Raw genomic sequence first — 14,531 nt, 5'->3', positions numbered from 1 at the left:
TATAAACACATAAGGGGGTTGTGCAACTCATTGTCTTTGAACTATTCCAGGATTTGTGGATGTAAAAGACAGTGTAGCACTATACATCACTTAAAATGTTGTTTGTTCATTAAGGATTTCACCTGTTTCAAGTGTCATGGTACCCTCCCCTGGATGGGCCAACTGCTCTATCATTGTGATATATTTTAACATACATTTTGCTTTATATTTTGTTGAAGGTTAAGACTTCCTCGTACACCTTCCAGAACATTTGTGATACTGGAAGAAAGCCAATCCTGCAACACTCACCCCCAAACACATCTCCGTTCTGGTAGTTCTTGCCCTTCTGAGTTTCCTCTTCGTTTTGAACAGTAGACACATGCTTGGTGGAGGCACAGCCCATAGCTTCATTCAGACAGCTCCAGCTGGACCGAACCACAGATAATCTCTAGCAACGCCCGCTCATCCTTGCAGAAATAATCCGCCTTCCTGCTCGGCTCTCACGTCCCTTTTACCTAAACACGGCCAAAGAGAGAGGAAAACATTCACACAAGGTACCCTCTACAGGAGCTTCAAGAAGATAAAAAATGGAATTTGTGAGGAGCAGCAAAAGTGCACAGCCTCCATGGCCTGAGGATGCTAAAACCGTATTCCTTAACATCTGATATAGACAGGTCATGATAAAGGTACCTCCACCCTGCCCTGGGACAGAGCACAGCAGGTGAACTCAAAGCCTCTTCCAGCCTGATTCTTTAATCCATGGCTTGAAGAAAGCAACATGCAGATCTGTTTCCCACCCAGTCTGCTATTCTCACAGCATGCAGGGGGTTTTGGGAGAGGAGATAAGAAATCATCAATATCTGCTCCTCCTGCTCCTTTTATCAATCTACCCGTCAAGCCAGATTTCTTACAAAGCGTTTCACTGATTAAGAGCTGCTAATTGCAAGTGTTCAGACAAAATAACCCCTCTAAATCAATTAAAGATCTTATGTTGCCAGATGTGAAAGGCAATAGTCAGTTGTATTATCTTCTCTATACTTGTTCATTATTCTACTCAATTTATAAAATATCCACTGCTCAAAAAGATGACTACCCCCATTTTAAGATGGAGTAACACCCCCTGAACAGTCCAGATGTCACATAAAAAAAAAAAAAAAGGGAAAAGAAAAATCAATTCCAGAACTGTAATATTTTAGGTTAAAAAGGAATTCAAATTCATGAAATGTTTATTGCTAAATGGTTCTGAACTGGAACAAAAGCTACCTCAAAGTTTGGTGAGATGATCTGCCTCTCCACCAGCCAAACTTTTCAGAAGAAAGAAAAGTGAGACTCCCCCTTCAATTCAGCTATAACATAGGATCATATACACAGTTTCTTAATTCATTACTTCTGAGTTTGTACTTTACAAGGCTGTGGCCCATTTTGCTCCACACTGACCACAAGTTTATGTGTAGTATCAGACAAGCACTCTTACCTAAGACAGGGAGAGCTGGAGTGAGATGATCTTTAAGGTCCCTTCCAACCCAAAGCAATCTATGACACAGCAGTATCCATGCCAGCAGAAATGTATAATCCCAAGGGAAACTGTGAGTTTCTTTTCCCTGAGCACTCAGCACTGGCAGCACACCTGCCCCATGCCAGGGCAGCTCAGTAACACACCAGCACATAGTCTACGAGGGTTCTGCTCCTGCCTCCAGAGGGATTTTCCTGCCCATCCCCAAAGCCAAAGACATGGGGACATGGCAGCCAGGCTCAGAGTGATTCCACTTCTGTCACAGCAGACCGTGGCTTTCACCAAGCAAGGGGGTGAACTCTGGATGCAGAACCACCAGTAACTCCTACTCACAGCCAGCTTCCCCCTTCTCTGCACAGAGCAGTGCTTCTCTCCACCTGGCCAGGGTGTTCCAGAACATACAATGCTTATCGCTGTTCCCAGCAGCCACCCCTCCCTGTCACCCCTGCACAATTTTATGTTCAGTACATCCCCAACATGCTTCAGTCTGTTTTTTCTTCTTCTTCACATGCACACCTGAGCCTGAATTTGTCATTGCCCCATCCTTCTCTTCTACCTTAGCCACAGCTAATTACTCACCCCAAAACATAGGATTTTATAGGATCATAGAAAAGCTTGGGTTGGGAGGGACTTTAAGCTCACCTCATTGCAACCTCTGCCATGGGCAGGGTCACCATCCACTAGCTGAGGCTGTTCCAAGCTCCATCCAACCCGGCCTTGGACATTTCCAGGGGTGGGGCAGCCAGTGTTCTGGACAACTTACACCAGGCATTGATACTGTTAGTGGAAGGGAGTGAGCTCTGGAGCTATTTTTTTAACCCTGTATGGCTACATAACTTCCTCCCTCCCCATCCTTCACCCCAGAAAACCTAGATTTTACAGGAAAAGTCAGTATAAAGCCAGGGAAGTTCCTCAGATTTTGCAGTTCAGGGAGTGTCACAGCTGACAGTTCATCCTCTCATGTGTCCAAGTGGCAGCCTGCACTAAGATGATCTCACTGATGGGGGGAAACAAGGACCCAAAGGGATTTAAAGCATCAGCCATGCTGTGCTTGGAGGTAGGTAAAGACACACAGGGGTGTGGAAGATGGTGGAGAAACAGCAGAGTGGGAGAGGGAACTGCTACTTGAACTGGAAATGAATTGGGGACTTCTTTTCTAAGAGGACATAAATTTGTTTAAAAAGAAGAGCTTTTAATGGACCAACTAAAATAAATGAGGGGGTAAACATGACAAACAGAGTCCTTGCGTCAGATTTCAGAGAAAAGCAGGAGCCTGCAGGTAGCCAGAGCCTCAAAACACTGACTTCTCATTTAAAATACAAACAGTAGTATTATTCCAGGGAAAAGGGTGTGGCCAACTATGAGAAAAGTGTGGGAGAATGGATTGTAAAAGAATAGATAGTGCTGCAGGCAATCTTGCCCCTGATAAACTGCAGCTGTGTAGGACAGGTGAACAGCATTAAAGAAGGAGCAAGGAATGCTGATTTGTATTGACCAATCACAAAAGACTAAAAGGGCACACAGATGTTATGCATAAGGGAAAAGGGTATAAAAGGTTGTACTGGGGAATAATAAAGCACTGATACTTGAGACAATTCCTGGTGTCAGTCCTGTATCCTCCATTAGAAAAGGAGCAAGGTAAGGTTTGATGTACCCCTGGAAAGGATGTGGAGGTGTTTGGGTGAGACCTGGGCAGGAGGCTGTCACAGGGGGAATTACTGCCTACCACAGCTCAGCACCTCTGAGCAGCAGAACTGCAGGCACAGAAGTACCTGTTGAATGTATTATGCTCCTGCCATCTTTAATTATTTTTCCTGTTTCTTTTTCTGTCTCTCAGCAGGGATTGTTTACAAAAGGGAAAACAGCTGCATAGTAATAAAACCCAAATGTATTTCACAAAGGATCAGTGGGTTGGGCTTAGGAAGAAGATTTTTTTTTTTTTTGTGAAGTCTTATACAGCCAACATGCAGCACAACAAATTGCAAAATACTGAATTATTGATTAGTGCCCAGGACCATTGAGCTGCAGGAACAATTAGGAGCAAAGAGATACAGAAGAGGAATGCAGAAGGCTAAAGCTCTTTGGGAGAGAAAAGGAAAAAATATCCATGATCAAATCTCTCCTGCAGCATTTTGGTAGCACACATCACCCTCTAAAAATATGGTCACGTTTGCAGTCATGCTGTGATTAAAGGGAACACATAGGGATAGAAGAACTGGAAGTTTCACTTTTTACATTAAAGAATAGCAATCACAGCAGCACCTGAAAAAGCCATAGAATTAACAGTTGGGTTATGGAGGCAAACTTCTCCTGGTGCCAATAAACTGGGCTGAGAAAGCTACTGAAAAATGACCTCCAAGGTGAAACTAACACACTTCTAGGCATGTTCCTTGGACTGCTGTTAACATAGCTCTGTGAGACACAGATAACTAAACACAACCCAGGGATAGTAGAGGATTTAATACAAAGAACAGAGTGACAGGAAAGCAGTATTACTTTCACAGGGGATGAAATTTGATGTATAGGGCTGCATGATGCTCTCCAACCTTGGGAAACCTCCCCTACCTGAGGGCCAAAGCCCTCAGGGATGAGATTTAGGAATCACTCAGAAGAGAGGTGCTGGTCCTCTCTTGTTGGGATGCCTGGCCGAGCTTTGGGGATGTGAAACACAGCGTTTCACACTGCAGCAGAACAACACATCCGTTCCTCCTCCCCCACTTCTGCACAAATGTAATTTTCCTTTTTGTCTTCCACAGCATTTTGGGGGCCCACAGATTTTCAGAAGCCAAAAATAAAAAGAAAACCTCAAACCATTTGCAGTTCATGTTCACCACCCACCATCACTAATTATCAAGATTTGAGAGGCAATTTTCAGGCTCCAATCTGTAAAACACTAGTGAGAAAAACCTCTCAGGCAGATCAAAAGTGCCTACACCACCCCCAAATGCAATACAGCAGGTTAAGGATTAACATCTTACACGCAGGTCAGAAGAAGACTAGAGACACTCTCAGATGCTGTACTTTGTACCCCAGGTTTCTTCTGAGCTCATCTCTTAGTATAGAAAACACCTTTGGAAACCTTAAGCAATTCCTTTTTTCTTTCTTCTGAGCAATGTCTATGATGTGTTTTTTCTTTTACCAACTCTTTCAACACTTCCCTTAATTTACTCATTACGTCCTCACCTCTTATTTCTGATGGTCAAAAGCTGCATCCTTGACAAAACACATTTTGCTTCCACAAACACTTCATACAAATGGAGGACTTCCAGTGTTTTACAACAAATGCACGTTAATTCTTCTATTACAACAGGTGTATTTGTTTTCATCTTTATTGCACTGAGATAACTGATCTTTCATCATCTTCAGGCTGCAGATACATCTACAAGTTTCTTTCTGTATTGACCACACATGAAATCAGGTTAAAATTTCACAATGCTCAAGAGATCAAATCAACAAATTTCATGCAACCATGAAAAACACCTAAGCTACAAAGAAAAACCACACTGGCTTTTCCTATGAAAGAACCTGTTCTAGGCAGAACTCAAGGATTTAACTTGCTATTAATTACATTTATTTCCTATAAGAAATAGACCTGTTTGATTTCCATTTCATTTTTTTTCCTAAAAAGAAGAAAGCAGAAATTAATTCAGAGTTTTTCCTGCACAAGGGCTGTTGGTAGTTAGCACCTGGGACTTCTTCACTGTGACATTTCTCTTTCTCAGCTACTCTCCACCACAAAAGCTGGCTTTTTGGGTTTCATTCAACAGCCAAAAGGCATTTTTGGAGCCAAAAAGATATCACTTTTGCCATTGAAGTGTACCAATGGCCTAGGAGGGAAGGAAAAAAGTATTTTAAGAAAATATTCATATAAGGTGTCTTTTTCCTTTAGATTATTCAAATTGGCACGAATAGCACAGTTATGTTGAAAATTAACCCACTGACTTGCTAAATGAACAGCAGAACAGTTTGGACTTCCAGAGGTGCAAACACTCTGGAGTAACATCTTCCATTGGCACTAGGGGGAAAAGAAAAGTCAAAGTAAGTGGTGATTTCTGTTCCTTGGCAGCCACAGACAGAACGTGCTTTCCTCACCCACTGGTACAAACAGCCAGAAAATTAAGCCTTTTTTGCCCTTCTATGAATTGTTTGCCCCTATGATGCAATGCACAAGACCTGTGTTTATGATGCATTTCAGCCTCCTGGAAACAGGCTGTCCCAGAGAAGCAGGTGAGCACAGCAGTGATTGTCTGGAAGGAGAGGGAATCAGCTCCATGCTGTAAAAGCAGGAGCACAGGGAAACACACCACGGCTTTATGCTAAACCAGCAGCAACACATGATACCAGCCCAGCTGCCCAGGCCCACAGGCCATGTGTCCTCTCCTGGGCAGCTGCACTCAGCACAAATCCCTTTTCCAAGAGAAAACAGGGATACTGCAACTTGACAGCTAAAACCACCCAGCACTACAGAGAAGATCATCTACCTAGTTTTTCTCACCAGGGAGAGCCTGGTTTGAATTAATTCTACTAATTCATATCATCAGCTTAACACAGGACAGCCTTTGCTGAGGCTTAGATCACCTTTTTTCATCAGCAAGATCAGCTGATTTTCTTTTCTTTTGCTTGTACTCAAGATTTTTGCTGATCTAATACATGGGATTTTGGTATATTAAAGCAACAAGTGATTTCCAAATAGAAAAGCTCCCAACAGAAACATGATACTTCCTGGGAGCATCTTCTCCTTCCTCAGACTCTAATGAGAAATACCACCTGTAAATCCATGGAAAAATATTTCAAACATCACACAGTATAAACATAAAAGAGAAATGAATTGCATTGCAAGCATCCTCTTCATTCAAACAGAGTGGAGTTAAAGTAAAATCAGGGTGAAAAGCCCAGCAGCACAACAGATGTCAGTCATACAACTTACCATTTTCACTGTTTCCAAAGAAAATTAATTGCATTTCATTCTCAATTTTTTCTACCCTCAAATACTTTAGGAGAAGTGATACAAAGATTACCTCCATCATTACAGAATGAAGTTCTAATATTTAATTATTTTCTCCCCTCTATGAAAATTAATACACAAAACTTTGATGATAGATGAGATGTAATTGGCTGGCAACACAAATGAATATTTGTTTTAGCTTGCACACAGAGATGGCCTGTTTCAGGTAAGAATATAAACTTTTTAAAGATATTTCATCTGCTCAACCTCTTCCAAACCAGTAACGGCACCAGAGCTTGTCTTTAACATAGAAACAGGTACTACTCAACCATATTTCCAGAGATTCAGGACATTTATCCACAGTACTTTTCAGAAAAAACAAGAACTTCCATAAAAAAATAAGACTATATGACAATATATGGAGAATACCTAAATATTTCCTGCTTCTACAGCAAAGATTGCTGTGGTTGTTAGAAGGATGTGACAGAGATATTCACAGAATCATGGAATGGTTTGGGTCAAAAGGGCTTAAAGCCCACACCAGCCTACCCCTGCCATGACTATTACCTTCCACTGTCCCAGGGTGCTCCAAGCCCTGTCCAGCCTGGCCTTGGACACTTCCAGGGATCCAGGGGCAGCCACAGCTTCCCATCCCTCACCACCTTGTGCCAGGGCCTCACCACCCCCACAGGGAAGAATTTCTTCCCAGTATCCCAGCTAACCCTGTCCTCTGGCAGTCTGAAGCCATTACCTTGCCTCACATGAAGAAAGACTACAGTCAACACCAGATAACTAAAAACCCACCAGCAATCACCGTGAAGGATTTGATTTAAAGCAGCAAGACCTTTCCGCTGACTTTAGGTGGCTTGAGGTCACTTCCTGAACCTCCAGTTTAATGAAACAAAGATTGTTTTGTGACTTACTTCCAAAGGGATTTTGAAAATGCAGTGCTGGTGGTGGCACCTCAGGCTGATGTGATGTGAGACACTAGACAGGACTACAGAAAAGCCAGGTTCAATTCTCAGTACATGACTTTGTCATCTAAGTATATCTAAGTGCATCTAAGTATAATCTCCAGCACTTACTGTAATGGGAAGGTAGCTCAAGCACCTCTAAAGTATAAAAAAAGCAGGCAATAAGCTCTCCTATTTAATTTCTGTGTTCATGGTTTAAGAGCAAGATGTAGACAAGTAGACAGTAAAAAGTCCTGAGGTACAGGAACAGAGAACTATACAATATTTTGTACACTCTAAGAACAGGTCTGAGCATCCTCTTCCTTTTGAAGACTCGTTCCCCTTGCTCTGCCTTAAAAATAATTTAAAGATGCAACCATTACACCTAGGCAGTCACCACCATCATGTCAAATCAGACTAAAATAATTGATGTAGAAGCCACTTCATCAACGAGACCCACTGCTTTGGAGGAAAGCCTTGAGGGATAATAACCACACTGAAAAAAACAGCCTTGTTCTCCTGAATTTCTCTCCTCTTACCACCAGGGCTGGGGGATGCATCTCCAAATGTCAACACAGACTCTGGCCTGGAGCTGAGCTCTTTTAAGGACTGTCCCTCTCCCAGAAAAAGCAGTAGTTTAGCAAGTCTCTCCTGAAAATGTGAAGCACATACTTCTTTATTTCAAGAAGAAAAGCATCAAGGATCTAATACCACCCACTAGTGTGGTAGCGAAGACCTGGAATTTTAAGACTTAAATGTCTTATCTTCATTTTTTGTTCTTTCACACTTTGATTTCCTTCCCTAACTACTTCTTAATCTTTCCTGTGTGCCACCACAAAGGTAGAAATAACCACACCGAGATGGGTTCTAATGCAACTATCTGTAATTGCACATTTGCAGGATCTCACCTACCTTTAGACCCACTGATTTATTGTAACAGCTCTACAGCAAAAAGCCCCACAGTCAGTTGACTGGTCATTCCCTAGAAAATCCTTAAAAATATTCATAAATGAGATGACAGACCCCAGCATCTCCCTTCAGCTCCATCAGTGAATGATGAATACATACACAGCAGCAATTCACCTCTCTGCTCAAAAATCCAGCACAGAATTACTCCACCTCACCTCAGGAAACTGCTTTGACTCTGCCTTGAATACACATCTCCAGTTATGCTGTGAGCTTCCACCTTTCCTTGCATCCTGGCCAAGCTTGGCCAAACAGCATGTTTGGGCCAAATTCCTGCTCACAGAGGAAGGGGAAGGCAGCTGCAAGCCTGGCTGAACGTCCCTGAATGTCTCTGCATCTACACAGAGCCCACAACCTGCCCCCCACCCACTTCCAAGGCATTTTTCATCCAAAGAGCTACAGCAGGAGCTACTTTACATGCCACTGGGGATAAACTTTACACAGAACAACTGAGCTATACAGAAGCCAAGGGGCTGAGATGCTGGGGACCTGCTGGTAATGTGTCAGCAAGGAAACATTTGCCATATTCACCTATGCTGCTGCTGTGCCATTACGGGATGCAGCAGTTTCAAGAGGCCTCTTCTTTTTGCAGATGAGCTAGAGAAATAAGAAATCTTTCTTCACTAACCTGGTAAGTTTATGAAGGCTGAATCAGGCTGACTCTCTTAAACACACTTTTATTATGTTAGGAAAGCAATACTGAGACTAAATTCAAAAAATGTTGAATTGGATATTAAAAAGAAAGGGGGGAAAAAAGGAAAATGGGAGAGCCAATTGTGCAATGTGATTGCACCACACAAATCCAGCTTTCAAACAGTGAAGCTACAGGGCCCCAGGTATAAAACAGTGCCTGTGAGAGGTCCTGCAGACTGCTCACCTCCCTCTCAAACCCATGCCTGGGATGGTCATGGCTACACAAAGAGCCCGAAGCTAGAAGCTGATTAAACTGAGTCCAGTTCTCTAGAACAGCATTTAACTCAAAACAACACAACTGTAAATTCTGGTGTCATTTACAGCACCTGTAAATCATCCACTGCCAGACAACTGATAAACCCAGGCTCAGGAAAATCAGCATCCAGAGCAATATGCACCAAAACAGCATAAATCCCTCAGTCACTATTACTGTATTTTTCCATCCCCACGTTATATGCAAATTTTGTGCAACTGAATTATAATACTGAAGCTGAGCACTTACCAATTCTATTTTAAACAGACTATTTAAAGGTGCCTTTATCCCACTGCAAAAAACATCCTCAGGACAGCAACAGCAGAGAAGCATCCGCCCCAGAAATAATAACTGGATTCTTCTCTCTTGACTTTGTTTCTCTTCAGTTGCATGTTTTATAATTAAAAATTACATGTCAGAGAGCCACTATTTTCTCATTTCCAGTGAATCATTTAATACATATGTCAGTGCTCATAAAAAACCCTTACTGCATCCAGGTGAAGTTGACATCTGCAAAACTCCAAAGGCTAAATCCAGAACATCACTGTGAGAGCTTGAAGGTAAAAAGAAAGCAAGGATAGAAACAGTGTCTGGATCATCAAGAGCTATCAGTTTCTGTTCAAGGCCAGGTTGGACAGGGCTTAGAACAAACTGTCCTAATGGAAGATGCCCCTCCCATGACAGGGAGTAGAACAAGATGGGGTCCCTCCCAACCAAAACCGTCCTAGGATTCTATGACAGGTTTTAAAACATGCTGAAATAAAAACTAAAAAAATTATGTTTTCATTAATCTTTTTTTTCCTCACTTCCCCTTGGCTAAAAGAGAAGCAAAGTCTAAGTTCTCAGATTTACCAAAAATGCTGTTAAGTTTAAAACCAAAAATAAAAAAAACTCAGGACATTGTGCCCAGAAATCATTTCACCTTGCTTCCTGACAAGCAGCTTTCTGTAATGCAACACACCCCCTCATCTCCTTACTTTGCTGTATGGTAACACCTGGGCCCTTCCTATTTATGACACCACCATCACCACCCCTGGAAGGGCTTTTTCAACACAGCCAGACCCAGTGCTTGGCTGGCAACCTGACATAGGAACTCACGAGGAATCCAAACAGCACAAGAAGCAGTTTTGATAAGGAATTGGATGAAATCCAGTTTTGTGTTGCACCAATATCATCCCGCTTCCTCACAGTGGGATTATGGGAAGTGACTGCTTACTGAGAGGGAAGAGACCCTCTGAAGTCCACCAGAACACCAGGGAAGGAGAGAAATGCCATGGGAATAAGGGAAGAAGTTGCCTAGCAACTCTCTCATTCTGACAGCCAGTTGGGTGAAAGAAGTTGAAAGGATAAAGGTAAAAGAATCAAACATAGAAACTTTGTCTTCTCCAAGGTCCTCAGCTGACCTCAGTCACATTACTCAGATGGTTTTTGAAGGGCTAGGTTAGCCTGTGCCAGCTGCAGATGCAGGGCAAAAAGTAACAGGAATCAGAAGCTACCCAGTGAAGAAACCTTGGGAAGGCAGACTTGATCACCTTCATGATCTACACAAAGCAGCCACATGATTTCCATACCCAAATGCCAACAACTTCCTTCAAAGCAGCCCAAAAAGTGAGTTTCCAAGCAAGCACCAGAGATGAAACCTTAAATACAGCCAAGATGCCAAATCAGGACCAGTAATTCCTGGGCCATTTGCCAGCCAGCACCAGGTGGAACAGAGGCTGTAACCCCAACTGCTCAGTTAATCCTCTCTTTTTAGGCAATAAAAAGATCTTGTACAGGTCTCTGAATTCAAAGAAAAATCATAACGTTAAGTTAAAATGTGGCAGGAGGAATTATGTGGGTGCTCACAGATCTCAGGGCTTAAATCTGGGCTTTTCAGCAACTTCAGCCTGGGCAACATACAGATCACCCAGCTGAGATCCAATAGACCAAGGGAGTTACACGATGCAAATGAGTGTTTCTGTAGATACAGTGGTTTAAAAAGAAAAATAAAAGTATTGATTTCTGCTATTATTTGACACAGAACATCAATCTGCATGCGACTAGTGCATTTCAGTCTATAATATAACTGACAAAAATGTAATGGAACATCAATCTTCATTTAGGGTTAAGTGCCTTATGGTGGGGGGAGGGAAGGATTTGATTTTATCTAAGCCAAAGTACAGCCTTAGTGAGGCACATTAACAGATTTTTTATCAGTGTATAAAAACCAAGACCAATATTTCAGAGCACTACAGAATTATTCATATGGAGAGGAGTAGGTAATCCAATTTTACATGATAAAATCCCAAGCTTTTGTATTTTCACCATGGCACTTAGCTATCCTCAATGCTTTGAGAGTAAAAAGCCAGCCCAGGTTGGCAATTTCTCCCTGATTCCCCAGGACTTCTGTCTCTCCCTGCAAGCCGCCATGCACCCTCACAGAATACCAATGACATGGATGGGACAACTGGGAACCAAACCAAGGGGCTCCAGAACAGCTCAGCACAGTGCAGCAATATATTCTGTTTATTTTAGCAAATCAAACTAAAAACATGAGGTAAATACGTTGCCCTGGTCACTTCTCACCCACTGCAGAGTGAGGAGTTAATGGGTGCATTACGAGCAGAACTCGAGGCACACGGTGTGCCCCTGACACTTCCCTGCTCCCCACTTGGAAAGAATAAAGTTGATTGATTTTGATATAAAGCATAAATGATTGATTTACTCACGATTTACCTGGGAAAAATATTCCACTTTCCATCCAAGCCAGCTAGAGTGTGAAACACTCTGGAAAGATCTTGAAAATTACAGATTGATCAGCCTTACAAGTTGTTTGAAATCAGAATTAATTAATGATAGTGTTTGAAAGCAACCAGAGGAAGATGTTAAATCAAGAAATTTTAAGCTTCAGGCAGGGAAGTCAGCATGCTTGGTTTCTTGGGATAAAGAAAATGTCATGTTACTTGAATTATCAAAAGCCAGGGACAGTGAGCTGAAGGAGCTTTATTGGAGACATCTGGGAAGTGTCTCGTAAGGAACCTCAGAATGTCACCTGTACTGCTAGAGGGAAAGAAGAGGGAAGTCATCACAAGAGCAAAGTTCACCCTCAAGAGGCTTCACTAAACATCAGCATAAGTTAAGAACTCCTCCAGGAACACTCCAGACCTGGGACTGGTGAGTGGTCCTACAGCCTCTTTGCCTCCATTTAGTCCTCATTGATCCCACTCCAATCACACAGTAATCAACTTCAGTGACAAAAAGACACCCCAAAACCTCATACCATCATCCTTGAATACAGATATTGGCTAAAACACATTTCCTGCAAGGAGTGGTCAAGGAAGAGCTATACATGATGGGTGGTACTAAACTGCAAATTCATCAAGACTAGAGAAAACGGGAAAACCAAGGGGCCAGAGAACAGACAATTAAGCTGCCTTAACTTGAAATAAACTTATATTCACAAGCACAAGGTAATACAGATTAGAAGGAATAACATGATGCAGGCTTTACCATAGACAACTCAATGAAATTGCTTCATTTGGATTCAGAAAAGTCAGTGAAAACCTGACAAAAAATAACACAAAGCTAGATCAGCACTATGATATTTTATTTCTTGCCTCCATTTCATTACTTACCATAGGCTATTCTGAATACTGAGTTAAAATACTTTCTAAAAATTTGTACTGATTTTTATATCAAAATGAGCTGTAACAGATACATTTTATTTTGGTGATCAGGATTCTATCTCACAATTGTCCTCACGCACACTTTGTTTATGCACATCAACAGTCAACTGGTCTCACCAGCAGAAGGCTTCACCCTGATAGACTGTAACTCGGTAGATCTCTCACAAATTCTAAAAAGCTCCCTTGAAGGCACAGCACCATTTCACAGCAAGTTCTAGTCACAGAAAACACTCTGGAGAGGTGTCATGATGTGGCATCGTAACATGCCAGACAGTTCTTGCAGATTATGCCTGTCTCGTACAATCTCTGGTGAAATCCCCATGAGCCCCTCACTGCTGGGCACTATTAACAGACCCATGAGCTGCAGCTCCTCTTCCCTAATTTCTACCAACCAGGGGGATGTTGTTTACCCAGATAAAAATTTCATACTCAGCATGAGAGATTCTACATATAGGCCTCAATGCCTTCCCTAAGAGGGAAGCATTTGTATTCCTGAGCAGCTTCACAGTCAGTTTATGCTCCCAGACAGCTCCTTGCCAACAGCCCTTCATTAAGTCTTCAACTCAGCCAAAGCATGGGATGAGCTTTTTCCATGAGCTGCCCTGTCAATGGGTATTTTCCCTGTAAAGAAGCATCATATTTTGTATGAGGAGGCTCAATCAAAATAGCAGAGCAAGGAGAGCTGAAAAACAATCCTGACTGGCACATTTCCTCCCATTTCCCCAGACTGAGGGAAATGCACTCTTCCCACCTGGATCATTTCCTGTAGGTCCCACACACCAAGTTCCTAACTTTTCACTCATCTCACAGTAGGAGTTGTCTGAATTTCCTTTTTGCAAGGAGTATTCTGGACTGCTTTTTTAGCCTAGAAAACCTCTGGAGTAGAACCCTACATGAGCTTTTTTGTTTGTGTTTTTCTCTCCTTAGGCATTTTATGAAAGTTCATTAGATGTTTCAAACAAATTACTGCTGGCTAGAGGGAAAAGCCCAGTCATCTTCAGCTCCTGTAGATACCCTCTTGGTTCAGAAAACAAAATTTGTATCTTCCAACTCCCCAAGGTACATGAGGCAAATCTAGAATAAGTCATGAATAAGAAAGTGAGCAGAAGCTGTAGGTACCTCTGCATATGTATTCCTGTTTTCCCCTACATCTTGAAAATGTGAAAAAGGTTTACTGGCCCTTACATACATATATAAAGTATGTACACACACACACACACATATATAAAGAAATGCATATCCTTTAAAGCCAAACAAAGCATCTAGAAAGGCACCAATACACACATCTTTGCATTTCAAAACCAGAACTCCTAAAAATGCCAGTTCTTACCTCTCCTCCTCCCATGGTGCCAGGCTCTCAGCTCGAACAGATTTAAGAGCATTTTGTGCTAGAACTTCTGCCAACTGGTTTCCAGGACAGAAAACATCTCTCATCCTCTCAAATATCAAAATTGCTTTCCAGAGGGGATGCAAGGCAAACTTTAAAACTACTTTCCATTTAATTACCACAACACTGGTTTTTCAAATGTTTTCCAAAGCCATTGCAAATACTTCCCATGAT

At 42.1% G+C, this 14,531-nt stretch overlaps 1 protein-coding gene across 4 annotated transcripts in view; it reads right to left on the bottom strand.

The window, feature by feature from the left end:
- C7H1orf21 (chromosome 7 C1orf21 homolog) overlaps positions 1-14,531 on the bottom strand; it is a 102,472-nt gene that overhangs the window by 61,057 nt on the left and 26,884 nt on the right. For all 4 annotated transcript variants that reach the window (XM_058842823.1, XM_058842821.1, XM_058842824.1 and 1 more), the window contains one exon: positions 289-494. In XM_058842823.1, coding sequence (XP_058698806.1) covers positions 289-382 — 94 coding nt within the window. In that variant the 5' untranslated portion in view covers positions 383-494. The remainder of the gene's footprint in view (positions 1-288; positions 495-14,531) is intronic.

The sequence above is a fragment of the Poecile atricapillus genome, chromosome 7 (genome assembly GCF_030490865.1).
Source record: "Poecile atricapillus isolate bPoeAtr1 chromosome 7, bPoeAtr1.hap1, whole genome shotgun sequence".
Lineage (NCBI taxonomy): Eukaryota > Metazoa > Chordata > Aves > Passeriformes > Paridae > Poecile > Poecile atricapillus.
The sequence above is the reverse complement of the archived record's forward strand: the minus strand, read 5'-3'. Positions and strand labels throughout refer to the sequence as shown.